This window comes from Misgurnus anguillicaudatus, unplaced genomic scaffold, assembly GCF_027580225.2.
Source record: "Misgurnus anguillicaudatus unplaced genomic scaffold, ASM2758022v2 HiC_scaffold_32, whole genome shotgun sequence".
Lineage (NCBI taxonomy): Eukaryota > Metazoa > Chordata > Actinopteri > Cypriniformes > Cobitidae > Misgurnus > Misgurnus anguillicaudatus.
In genome coordinates this window covers 1,535,413-1,548,903 of record NW_027395282.1, presented here as the reverse complement: position 1 = coordinate 1,548,903, position 13,491 = coordinate 1,535,413, and the positions used below count along the sequence as shown (strand labels likewise).

The 13,491-nt window shown below is 41.3% G+C and overlaps 1 protein-coding gene across 3 annotated transcripts in view; it reads right to left on the bottom strand.

The window, feature by feature from the left end:
• Positions 1 to 440: 440 nt before the first annotated feature.
• Positions 441 to 13,491, bottom strand: part of LOC141363076 (poly(rC)-binding protein 4-like) — a 99,601-nt gene continuing 86,550 nt past the window's right edge. For 2 of the 3 annotated variants that reach the window (XM_073865576.1, XM_073865575.1), the window contains 3 exons: positions 9,914 to 9,966; positions 5,805 to 5,974; positions 441 to 2,446 (listed from right to left, as the gene is read on the bottom strand). In XM_073865576.1, the coding sequence (XP_073721677.1) occupies positions 2,107 to 2,446; positions 5,805 to 5,974; positions 9,914 to 9,966 (563 nt within the window). In that variant the 3' untranslated portion in view covers positions 441 to 2,106. The other variant, XM_073865577.1, reaches the window with a different exon arrangement.

The window sequence follows — 13,491 nt, the reverse complement described above, 5'->3', positions numbered from 1 at the left end:
TGCATTGGCTGATTTATTTATTTTTTGCTTGTTTTAAGCACTAATTTACTTAAAGTTTATATTTTTTGTCTAAAAACTAGACTTATTTTCTTTGGTCATCTTGCTCATCAAGAAAATACATATTTTTTCTGAAAACAAGACAAAAATACTTAGTATCAAAGTCATTTTTTTTGCATTGAGGAGCTTTGGTCGTTGCCGGCAATATCTGTAAAATCTTGTAAAATCATTGTAACTTTTTGCTTTAGTGGCTTCCTGCGTTAATAAAACACTTTTATTATAAAATAGTTAGTTGTTAAACTAGCTTGTTTATGCAATGTTTAAGTTTTAAACAATATCCTTTAATGTACCAAAAACAAAATTAGTCATTGTGACTTCTGGCCCACACGTTCCCAGTTATCAATGCTGCTCCACACAGCTAAAAGAGGACAAAAGAGGCTGAATTACGTTAATACAGTGTTTATTATTCATTTGTATGGCAATGATGAATGGAACTAAAACAGAAGTTACATTTATGTCGAGGCTGACAAACCTTCCCAAACCTCTGAAAATTCAAGCATCCGAACGGTTTTCCGAACTCTCGTTGTGAAGTGCAACAGTGCATGTCATGGCCACACTGTGTCATTTCATATACAGTAGTTTGTGAAAGGGTGGTTACGTGTTAGGCTTCGGAATGGGAAGTATGGATATAATACAACGTATATATTCATGTGTGTGTATATATATATATTATACAAAGAATGGTTCGTAAAAGCATCATTGTTCTTGGGTTCGGGTTTTGTCAATCAGCTCTTTCTCAACAATGGTTTGTTCTGGGCTGTTGACATAGGATACTTCGCTGAACCACCCCGAGATGTTTTGCATAGACGCCAAGTTAAATTCATGCAAATGAGTATGGGACAGACGTTTGAGAGAAGTATATCTAAACAAATAACCTATGAAAGAAATCAAATGACAAGGTTACACAACATCTAAGTGTGAATGAGTGGTCACATTCAATTTTAGGACTCTAGTTTTAGAAAAATAAGTGTGATATTTTCTATATTAATTTTAATAAAAAGAAAAACAAATAGGAAGTCTGTGTAATATACTCTTGTGATCGAGCATAATCATAATGACTGTAGCTACAGTATGTTTACATCTAAATCGGTGTGTTTTAGCACTCTGGAACCAATATTGCTCTTCTGCAACACTGCCTATTTTAAAAGTCGTTGCTAGTGTGTGCGCGTAAGGGGCCGAGTCAACATGCAGCATTAGTTTACGACAAGGGAAGTCACCATGCATAGTAGTCTTTTACGCCGTCAGAAACAGTGACGAAACCCCCTGACACGGACGTGAGCGTCCGTACGAGTTCAGAAAGAATAGCTACCTGTGTAACGTTCAGTATTTGGACTTTTATTATGCTAGACTTCACTGTGGCGCTGGACGCTTTCCAGAAAGATCGGTCTTGTTCTTGGTTACTCAGATGCGTGTCAGAATGTGTGTAACCATGATCGAATGGAAGATATTTAAAGATTTTTTTTGTTTTTGTTTTTTTACCTGCAGCTGTTACAGAAAACAAACATTGATCGTAAAAGAAACACTCAATACGTACAATAAATAAAATAAATAACATTTTAAAACGAATGTGAACGAAACGTAAAAATTTAACACAAAAGCGAGGTTTAGATCTGTTGTCATTTTAAAAACATTTTTCTCCATATTTTTAATTTAATACAGATTTCTAAAAAAAAGAAAAATCTGAAAGTTGTATACAGAAGCATTCACAGACATCATATTGTATAAAAGCTGATACATAATAAGAGATTAGCATCAGTCAACAGTGTCGTACGTTATAAACTCTTTGCGGGAATATTTCATTGTTATCAATAAATAAGAGCAGACAAACGTGTGTAAAGATTTCGGGAAAATAGGAGATTAGGAATAGTCTATGGCTTTAGCGGCTACCTCAGCCAGAAAACAACGTAAAACAAATGATGCCATTATTTTCCTACCTTTCTCAGGACGAGCTACAAAACAAAAACAAATTGGTACTTTCGGTTTTCGACTACACGGCTACATCAGGCTAGAGGAAAAGGATCCTTGTCACTGGAAATTGGTGGAAGTTCCTCAGTAGGGTGCGAACTTCTGTCGCTCCGGTTTCTTGATGCCGTTAGCGGAAGAGATCTTGGCGGTGTAGGAAGCCAGGGTGCCGTGAGAGGGGGCAGCGGCCGCTGCGCTGGCGGCAGGTGCCGAGAGTGCCAGGAAGGGGACGGATTTGATTCCCAGGAGGCTGGAGAGGGGAAGGGTATAGGGGGCGCCCAAGATTGGAGCGTGGGGCAGGCCACCCATCGCTGCCAGGGCTGCGGCAGAGGACGATGCATGGGGAGCAGTCTGGGTGAAGCTCATGTTGAGGTCTACAGGGGTCGACATGGAGGAGGACTGGGCAGTGGATTTGGCGGTCTCTAAACTGTACGAGGAAGGGAGGGGGAGGAGGTGGAGGGGAGGAGGGTGGAGGAACAGGAGAGGGAGGCGAATGGAGAAGGGTTAGAAGGTCAAATAAAAGACATGTTAAACAAAAATTGAGAAAAAACAAACGAAAATCGAAAAGAAAAACAGAAACGAAAATCATAAGAGAGGTGTGTTTTGCTGGTGGTTGCAACAGATTATTTGAGGGGGGACCTTTGCACTCATGGGAAAGGAGCTGTTTAATTCGGGGTGATGGCGTGGGTAGGGGCTTAGGAAAAAGAAACAAAATGATTTCAATTTCAGTAGCATTTCTTTTAAATTTACACTGCAAACAAATCATCTTAAATCAGTATTTTTGGCTCGTTTTCCAGTAAAAAAGACATTTACCTCAGAAGCAAAACATCCATAAGACTTGGATTTTATCCTGAATTCAGTTTATTCACATTTGCAAATAGTTTTCTTGTTTTGAAAGTCTATGGCCCTGTCCCAAATGGCACACTCCGGACTCGTGGTCCTCCTCAGAGTCCACACTTTGATGACATCATAGAGTGCAGACTTTAGGGACCCTTGATGCGGGTCCACGTGGGTGCACAGGAGTCGTGTTTTGGGACAGACTCGAGCATCACGCCGGAAATAGGAAGAGAAGTTGCCCGTCGGTGTGAACTCCTCCCTTCCATCGTCGGATTGGTCTGATTGCTCTTACGCAAGGACTTGGGTTGGTAAAGTGCGCGAATCCTGCTGCAGTGCGGGCTTTGCCGGAGACCGCATCAAGGGGGCAAAGGTCTGATGAGCACAATTTAAAGCATAAAAATGACAGATGGGACACCCTATGGGCTCGTAGACTAAGCGAGCACGCGCAATTTAAGGCCACGAGACCGAAAGGTGTGCCATTTGGGACAGGGCCTTTGATAACATCATGTAGTGCAGACCTTAAGGACCCTTGACGCAAGTCCAAGAGGTTGCAATGGAGTCATATTTTGGAACAGACACGAGTGTCACACCGGAAAAAGGAATAGAAGTTGCTCATCAGTGTGAACTCCTCCCTTCCGTCGTCTGATTGGTCTGATTTCTCTTTCGCAAGGACTTCTGGGTTGGTAAAGTGCACGAAACCTGCTGCAGTGCGGACTTCGCCGAAGACAGCATCAAGTGTGCAAAGAGGGTATTGATGAGCACACTTTGGAGCTTATAAATGATAGATGGGACACCCTACAGCAGGGTTCCCCAAATCTTACCATGAAGGACTGGAGCACTACATAGTTTAGCTCCAACCCTAATCAAACTTACCCACCTGTGATTTTCTAGTGATCATGAAGAACTTGATTAGCTTGCTCAGGTGTGTTTGATCAGGGTTGGAGCTAAACTCTGCAGTGCTCCGGCCCTCCAGGGTAAGATTTGGGGAACCCTGCCCTACAGACTCGTAGACTTAAGCCTGGAATACACTGCAGGATTTTTGCCCTCCTATAAGATCATTACCTTATCGCACTGTGCGACATGGATCATTTAAACTTGGGTGCGACAGGCATGTAGACTGTACGATGATGACAGGGAAGCTTTGGCGGCTGCGTCACACGTTAGCGCAACGTCACCAGCATGTGCTCGTGGTAAACAAATACCAGCACGCAGGTCATAGCAGCAAACACACTGTGCGGTGATCATGCCAAATTTCTGACACTGTCAGAAAACTATAGTAGGCTATCTTTGGACGCAAGACTGGGAAAACGGACGTCTTTGAACCTCTTTCATTGTACGACATAGGACCACCGATGAAGAGCCACGATCACAGAAATCGCGACGATTGTTTTACGATGGCAATCTTTCGTCTGGGACAGCCAATAATCATGCAGTGTATCCCTGGCTTAAGCGAGCGCGTGCAATTTAAGGCCACTAGACCGAAAGTCCACATGAAGTGGGCCATTTGGGACAGGGCCTAAAACATGAAAACAGTTTGCCAATGGAGTCAAAAAATTCAAGATAGCCTATATTATATCGAGTCTTACGCAGGTTTGATTCTCAGATTTTTCTTCATTTTTTAAAACCACACAAAAATACTGATTAAGAAAATAGTTTGCAGTGTACAAAGTCGTCAAAAAAAAAGAAGAAGATGCATTTGTCAACACGTTACAAATTGCAAATGCATGTAATCAAAAGTGCGATTTGTTTGTTGACATTAAAGGGCTTATGTTCAATCGATGTCATGTCACAAAATCAAGTGGGGGTGTGTTCAATATGCAGAACAATCTGATGCAATGCACGGAAACAGCAATCAAATAAAGTACTGTTAGAAAGTGACACTGACGTCTACCGATAAGACCTTCAGGAAATAAATAATCATGTTTGATTTTGGCTTGAACTCATTAAGGAGTGCCTCCGTGATCTGCAAAAAACTAAAGTAATATGACTTCAACTAATGAGAAACTCAATAATATTAAGACATAATCAAAACAACAAAATCTTTCCAAAAAATCTTCAAACAAACAAAACAACCTCCAATAAAATAATGAGGGGCTTCTCAGAATGGGTTTGACATTATGCACCAGTCTGCTTGTTGAACACACCTGAGACAAGCATGAATATTTCATTCAAGACCTAATTATTGCTCCCCATCAACTTGCTGAGTCATAATTTGGTGGGAGAATTAATATGTAGTCGAGTCCATGCCACTGCATCTATTATTTCTCCATCTGAAACGGCAGTAACTACTTGTTGAATGAGTCTCTCATTTCGAGTGGAGTCTAATTTATTCAATTTCCTCATTATAGTGAATATGCTTAGGTCCACAGTTTAAATTTTGGTTGTCCCTATTTGAACTTTTAACTAACAAAACTTATACATTTCTCTCCTTCCTGTTTGATTTGTGAGTGTTTAACCAATTCTACCTTGTGTTAACTGAATTGGCCTTAAAAATGTCATTTTCATAAAGAAACGAAACTATCAATTTTCTTACATTAGCGAATTACATCATGCTACGGCAATAACAGGGAAGCCTTTTCAGAGTAAAAAAAATCTTTCTTGCCTGCCACAACATTTTATCAAATTAGAAACCGCATAGACCTCGTGGAAGAAAATTACAGTCTGTCTATGAGGCAGCCCTGCCTTCGCTCTAACAAGCTTCTGGCTTGAAACCTGGCCAATTAATCCCTCACCCTCCACATCATCTTGCTTTGTAGTTGTGCTACGCCTTTGCTCACATACGACCAGCAAACTATAGAGTGGAAAGACCCAAACAGAATACTCCCATAAGTCAAGCATGTCAAAATTGGTCAGCATCATGTAGTCAAATGCAACCCTTGATAGACATACATAGTTGTTAGGTAGGAACACCCTGGGTCGGTTATGATGGGTTGGCGTCCAGTGCTTACCAAGATGTGATTAGATACTGGGCCAGGTTGATGCTGATTGGGGAGCCTGTGATGGTGACGTGTCGGTCACTGGTGCTGTCCAGTTGACTGCCGATTTTAATCTGGGCCCCGGATACCTGACGGATCTCGTTGATTTTTGTACCCTGCCTGCCGATTATTGAACCAATTAGCTGTTGGAAAAATGTGGATTCATTATTAGATCTCTTAAATCTCATTATTAGATCTCTAAATTGCATCCCATCAAAATATACAGTAAGAAAATTGGCTATCAGCCCTGGAGATGGACATAACTCACAAGTTTAAGATTCATTAGTCCTATTGACAGATGTACCTGCTCATAACAGTCTGTTTATGATCGGTATACTGCTGGATATTTGTTGCATGCAACAAGCGTGGGCAATTTAATATAGTTTATTTATAGCTTTTTCCAGCAACCTTGAGTTTCTTTTTATTGCATTAAATTCAGACTCATAAATCATAATTTCTCTTGACGTTGTGTTGTAGATCCAGCACTTCCCCTGAATTGTAATTCAGGAAACACAAACAGCTTAAGGCATTGAAGAACAATGATCAGTACCGAACGCTATCAAAACGATTTGGTATTTCTGAAAAATGAAAGCGGTTATCGATTCCCAAACCTAATCAGACAAACATATCAACTGTACGAACCAAAATATTGCATAGCTACAACTGGGACAGCTAGAACGTCCCCAGCGCTTGGTCAACTGCAATCCTGTCAAAATTCATAAAACATGACATATAATCCTACCCACCCTCTTGCGTTGCTAAGTGACTATTGATTTTCCGGATCACCGTTTGCGGTCCCATGCCTATATCTAATGCGTTTCTAGACCAACAATTCGGTCTATTGTGGTGTGCATGCCGTCACATTTGCCTCTGCATTACTGTGAATACTGCTGTAGGTCGCCGAGTCAAGAAGGTGCCGGTTTATCAATGCATTCATCTGACAAGGCTGTGCCTACGCATGGCGCTGCCTCTGTACCGAGCATCCGCTAATGGTTCTGTTTATTTTGTGGATCTAGACGGTTTAAACCGATGACAGGTGGTGAACTCAATTCATCCTATGTGGCGCATCCGGCTTTCGAAAATGTTGGGTGCTTGCAAAGCAAGAAGACTGATGAAAAGCAAGAACTTAGCTGGCTTTGGTCTATTACAGCAGCCGGTTGGGGACAAATCAGCACACCACACTTGATGGTGGACCAGTTATTTCTGGTTATTCCCTAAATTTGAAATTGCAGGAAATACAGTTGCAAGAAGAGGGCAAGGGGGTTGGGTGACCCCTATGGCTTGGTGTCAAGCCTAGATGATGATAAAGTGAAGTGACCCTAACAAGGATGAGTCGGAGGTTTATCATTCAAATGACTGACAGCTTGTCTTTTGTTAACCTCATGTCCCAGCCCCCAACCTTCACTACAAGTGTGTGGATGGAAATGTGTGAACGAGTCTACGTGTTCCTCCACAAAGCATTCCTTTCCTCACAAGTCATTCAGACGTCAAAGCCTCTGATTCGTCACACAGCTCTCCCCAGTGCCCGGGGTCTATTAATGGCGCTGCTGATTGTAGGCAAGCGTGTGTAGTAGGCCGCTGCCACCTTGATACAGAGCATTCCAGAATATGCCCCGTGTACTGCACCATACATCTTACCGACATCCTTCATTTAGAAAAAGCCATGAGTTATTCACGTGTCTCAGAGCCACAGGACATATAAACAAACACCCATAAAAATGGTACTCATTTTCGTTAAACTACAGTCAAGGTACTCTTGAAAATATACTTGGGTGCACTACAAACCACAAAAAAAGGCTCACAGTGGCTCATTGTATCAATCAATCCCACAAGGGTGACAACCATAAGCTATGGGTCAAATCTAAGCAGGAGACATGCATATACTCTAGCCGAGCTGGAGACAGGTCTATTTTAAGTGTACAGCCATTGTCGGCTTTAATTTATGAAAATCTGGGGAGGATATGTCTCCCGCCAGCTAAAAGCAATGTTGCCAAAATTCCCATCCGCCTCTCGCAGAGCAGGTAGATATCTGACTTATGGACCCAGCTGAATCCCCCGCAACTGCCTCGCTCTCAAGCTCCCATCTGATCCCGGTATAATTGCAACGTGTTCGTGGTGATTTAACGGGGATCTTTGCCACGGAAATAGCAGGTCGTCTGTAGAGAGAAACCTGATTGAGAATGATAAACAACTTCTTCTGCCAGCCGTTTGATGTCTGTTTGATGTCGCCTTGCTTTGGAATCGCATTGCTGTGAGGGTATTTCAATAATACATGCTCTCCTTCTCCCTGTTTATGCATTTGTGCGGGAATATGACTGTACGAGTGTGCTACGTTGGCCCCTGATTGGAAAAACTGATGCAGTTTCTTTGAAGTTTATCTTGTAATGTTTGCCGAGGTTTAGAAATGAGGTCTAGCGGCTTAGGAATATATTGAGGAAAGTCAAGTTTCATTTAAGGCTGATGTCGGTCTGATACGAGCCGAATCTTAATGTTCCCGAGTGCCTGAAGGTAATCAATGATTAACGCTCGTACCGGATCGCTCCAGATAATGCATCCAGTCAACTTTGCAAATGCTGATTCACTTCAAATCAGTGTGAGTAATCTGCCTCGATAACAAAATAACTTGCCCAACCACTTTAGCCGGAATTACTAAAATTCCAATTCCCAAATAAAGACACTGATTTGACACTAAATTGAAGGTGATTCACTAGGAATAACTGCACAAATGCACTTGTGCAACCTACGTAGTTGTACAAACCCAGACAGCAAATGACTTCGCGCCGGAACTGCTGACTTCGGGTGGATTCGGCCCGGAGTCCCCTGCTGTCTGGGAAATTGTTGCTGGATGATCGATGAGTTCACAAATCACAATGACATAAAAAAAGTATTGAGCGAGTACATTAGTATTATAATGATGGTTGTGAATTATTTTTATTCATGATCTGTATGAACTGTCCGATACGATTTTTGTATAAAGGTAAGTCTGATTTCATTCGACTTCAATCCACATAAAGAATGTAAAGTTACCTGCAATGTTATGTTTTAAACAGAGATGGCGATAGAGAGGCAAAAGTTGCGGATTCCAGGTTTAAAATTAATACTACTGGAAATTAGAGATGCACCGATAAGGGCTAGTAATCGGCATTGGTTAAAAAAAGCAATTTTTCGCACTATCTGCCGATAGTTTAAAAACAGCCGATAGTCATGGACGATATATCCTGTCAATCAAAAGAGTAAAATGCAATGAATTTAAGCTCTCACTAGTTTAATCTTCAATATGAATGGTTATTATGTGCATGAATAACATTAAGAAAAATAATCTTCAGAATTTAGTTAATGCAAGTTAATAAAACCACCATACTATCGGTATCAGCAGATATCGGTCTGAATAATCGTCAATCAGTGAAATTTTTTATATCGGTGCATTTGTACCGGAAATGCATTTTAAAGAAAAAAATGTGGATCCATAACAGGCACAGTGCTTTATTTCGAAACCGATACTTCCAGACCAACTGTTTTACTAAAACCCACAAATATTACTAGATGACTACTACACCTGCAAGAGCAGCTGTAATTATAGGTTGAATGTGTGGTCAGAGTCTATACTGGGTTCTCTGCCAGTCCATGAATCATGTGATCTTAGAGAGATGTGGGGCGAGAGGGAGCCACAGTCAACAGGCATGAAGGGAACGTCCCGCATGCCCCCGGAGTGCCGGCTCTGACAAACGGCTGAGGCTTTATTTACCATCTCTGTTTTGACAGCAAAGCAATGCTATGCACATCAGACGCCATGACTGGGTTGAACTGGACCTCATACAACTGACAGAAAGCTAATTAAAGCACGGGTCGTGTATTTTATGAAACAAACAAAAAAAGGTATGTAATTATGTAATTCTGGATGACCAAGCAGCACAAGAAAGCAATGCTGCCCTGATTTCCTTCTGCGAAGAGATTTTATAATGAACATCTTCAGATTTTAATCTCATTATCCCAATTAAAACTCTAAAGATGAAAGCACGGCTTTACAAACATTCGCCCCCTTAAAAAAAGAAACATGTGCAACAAAAGTAAAGATCTCTTACGTCGTTTGGAATGAGGAGTTCTTGTGATGCCGTCTGGGAGCTGGAGTCCATGCCTGGAAGACGAACAGATACCAGGTTTACAAAGCACGGGAGAAATCACTTCAGTGTGTTTGTTTGCTTACAGTATGTCTTTAATTTACTATTTTCTTCTTTCTTTTGCAGTACATTTGTAAGAATCTCATTTCAGAGTAAAGTCACGTGCCCTTTTCCTCTCTCCCACCATACACAGTACTTATCTTTCTTTCTCCGGGGAAACGTGGGAAAAGATAAGTGACAGTTTCAAGTGACTTTAGCTTATGTGATAAACTCTTTGTTAAAGGTGAAGTGTAATTTTTGTGCCACTAGTCGCTCATTTAAGCTGCCTGACTGTGCTTGACAATATTTGCAAAACCAATAGCTTGCGTTTAAAGGCTCGGTTCTTCTTGAAGTCTACTTACCTCACCCTTATCTACTTCGGTAAGCTTATAGTAATAGTAATAAATAATAATAATAATTTAAATGTCAGTTTGATGTCGTCCGACATTAAGGGGGCGTGCACACCAAGGGATTTACGCCGGCGTATGTTTTTCAATTGAAGCGCCGCGCTTTTCGAAAATGCCAGCAGCTGGCGGGTTTTTTCCGCACTGAGCGTTGGCACAGACTTAGCGCTGAGAACCGAGAGAGAAAAGCTCAGCTTGTCAATGTCACTTCTTACTAGGCCGTCCAATCACAGTGGAGGAGGGGTGGGGCAAATATCACAACCATCAACCGGTGCATCGTTCAACGACAAATCAGAAGTATCATAGGAACCAAGCACTCGGCTTAAAATAAACGTTTAAACGTTTAGTTGAACACGCCCCCAACTTACATAAAGATAAGCTTTTATCTTAGGCCTAGTGTTTGTTTGCAATGTAACTTGCCTACTGTCACTTTAATTCATTCTATCCACCATAACAGATGTTTACAGTTCTCATGGAGCATACTTCTATCTAATAGATAAACCTGGATGTTATCACCTAACCGCTTATGACAGAGCTAGCCTTCCACTTCCTGTAACAGCGGGCGGTCCAGACCCAACACTGCCTTCCATCCCATCAGGGGCCTATTTAATAGACTGAAACATTGCCTTGACTGATGAGCTTTTACCTCCGACATAATCGAATTCCCCAGCCATATCACGAGTGGATGTGCTCTCGTAGTTTTACCGGCAGGAGGGGCAACTATTACATTTATTTCCACTTCTCCAATTGCTCGCAGGGCATTTTTTGATTCTCACGTTTGCTGCAAAACTGCTTATTTACCTTAATGTTCAACAGTCTGCTGGTTATAGGAGCGCCTGCACGACAAACCTTCTGCTAAACAAACGTTGGGAATCTCCAGACAAGTTGAAAGGCATTGCAGAATAACTTGGGGTGGCTGTATAATTGGATGGAAAAATACGAGAGGCTCGGAGCGAGAAGAAAAGAGAGAGAGTCCCTCCTTTTGCTTTAGTTTGAAATTTGTAATGGCTGTGAAAAGAACCAGGAGCTGCCTGTGAAGTCTTGTAAGGCTTGGCCCATTTTTGCAGGTCTAATCTACATGTGCCCGTATGCTTCATGGAGCTCAGGTGTATTAGCTTGAACCTGGGTGGTTGATGGCTTTTTGGTACATCTGAGATCAAGCGCTTCCAAAGGAGTATATTTTAGGGTCTCTGCACTCTAGGGCCTGTTTAACATTTAACTCAATCTACTTTGTGGAGCAAAAATAAACAAGAGAGAAAACAATTTTCTCTGCATTCACATTGAAAGTGGAGTCAGATCACAAGATAACGCTTAACAAGATAACACTATAGTACCTCTAACTGTAATTGCCCAGTGTACAGATCTGGTTCAGGTCGAAGTCTTTGTCAAACATTCGGGTTGGATACTAAATCAAATTAGTGCTGCTGTCGGATAATGGGTTATGGGTTGGGTGTTCTGTTAATTAGTGCGGGTTCATCAAACAGGACACTGACTAATGCTGCGTGGCTTTTATGACTTTTGACAAGCAAGTATTTGTTTTTAGAGTGGTTCTTATAGTGGTATCAGAAATCAGCCACCCTATTTTAGAAAATCTGGTAGAGGTTGAAAAATTTTATTGGAGAGTGCCTCTTTAATATATGTATCTGCCGTGGAGGTCTTCACCCGACTGATCTACTCGCCTTCCTCCATCGTGATGCCTAGCTGATGTCAGACCAACGACCATCAGCTGCCCCGTCTAATCTACTTTTCCGTGTATACATATACATTATGTTTGAATCCCCATAAAATTGTAAAAAAGTGTACCTATTATATAATATATCCTCTATAGAATCAACTATGTCTGGCTATCTCCCAAGGGGTTTTCCCCTCCTAGGACTTTTCCCACAGGGTTTTCTCCTAGGGTTTTTTTCAACCCTTGGGGAGTCTGCTGACATTGGCTTAACTTAGCACCCTCTTATATACGTTACATTATTACTACGCTCGCTAGTATTTTTAATCTTAACTGCTGTATTCTGCTGCTTATGTTTTATGATTTTGTGTTTTTTTATTGCATCTATTAATTTAAAGCTGCTTTGAAATAATTAAACAATTGTGAAAAGCGTTATATAAATAAAATAAAATTGAATTTATATTTAAATAGAGCTGGCCACCGCTTTTGGATAAAACAATGGATATCCTCCTTCTTCGTGAGATAACTCCTCTCCCGGAAGCTCACGGGATAGTAAAGGGTCCACTTCGGGATCTTGCTGAAATTGGTAGGTCATCCGGGTACTTTTTGCCATTTTTGGGATACTATGAATTTGGACATACTAATTGCCTCGCATACTGCTTTTTGCCTACTATATAGTATGGAGTAGGCGGTATCGGACGCAGCAATTTTGTGTCATCATTAACTTTGCACAATAAACTTCAGCATTACAAATATAATAAATTGCACCCATGAGGATTTGCAGTTACAAAGTGTATTATGTGTGAACTATGTAACGTATACAGTAAAGTAGTAAGTTAAGCCAAAGGTGGCGGACTCTCCAGGGGATGAAAAAACCCCCTAGGAGAAAAACCCTCCTGGCTAGTCCACAGGGAAAACTCCTAGGAGGAGAAAAACCCTGAGAGAGATACATATATATTTATATATATAAATACTATCAGGGTATGTGAACGGGTAAGCGAATTAAACTGGTTCTGCCAGTGGTCATTGGTAAGGCATCGGCTGGGCATCTCGTTGAAGGACGGTCAGTAGATCAGTGGTGTGATAACCTTCACAGCAGCAGGAACTGGGTCTGTTTGTCTCATTGTCCTCGGGGTCGATAAATCGCTTGCAAAACTCACACGCATCTCGTTAGTAATGTCGTTTTTTTTTTATTAGTAGTAAATCGCCATCACCTGCTTTCAAATGGAGAGGCGTTTACTAAAAAGAGCCAAAGTACGCTTACAAGCTGGGCCATAACGCATTCATTATCACAGGTGATACGCCAACAATAATGAATGTGAAATTGCACAGATTGTCAGTGAACTACGGCTTTGTGTAGTAAATGGCGCTCCATCTGAAAGCAGGTAATGGCAATTTACTACTAATCAAAGAACCCGCTTAACTGACAT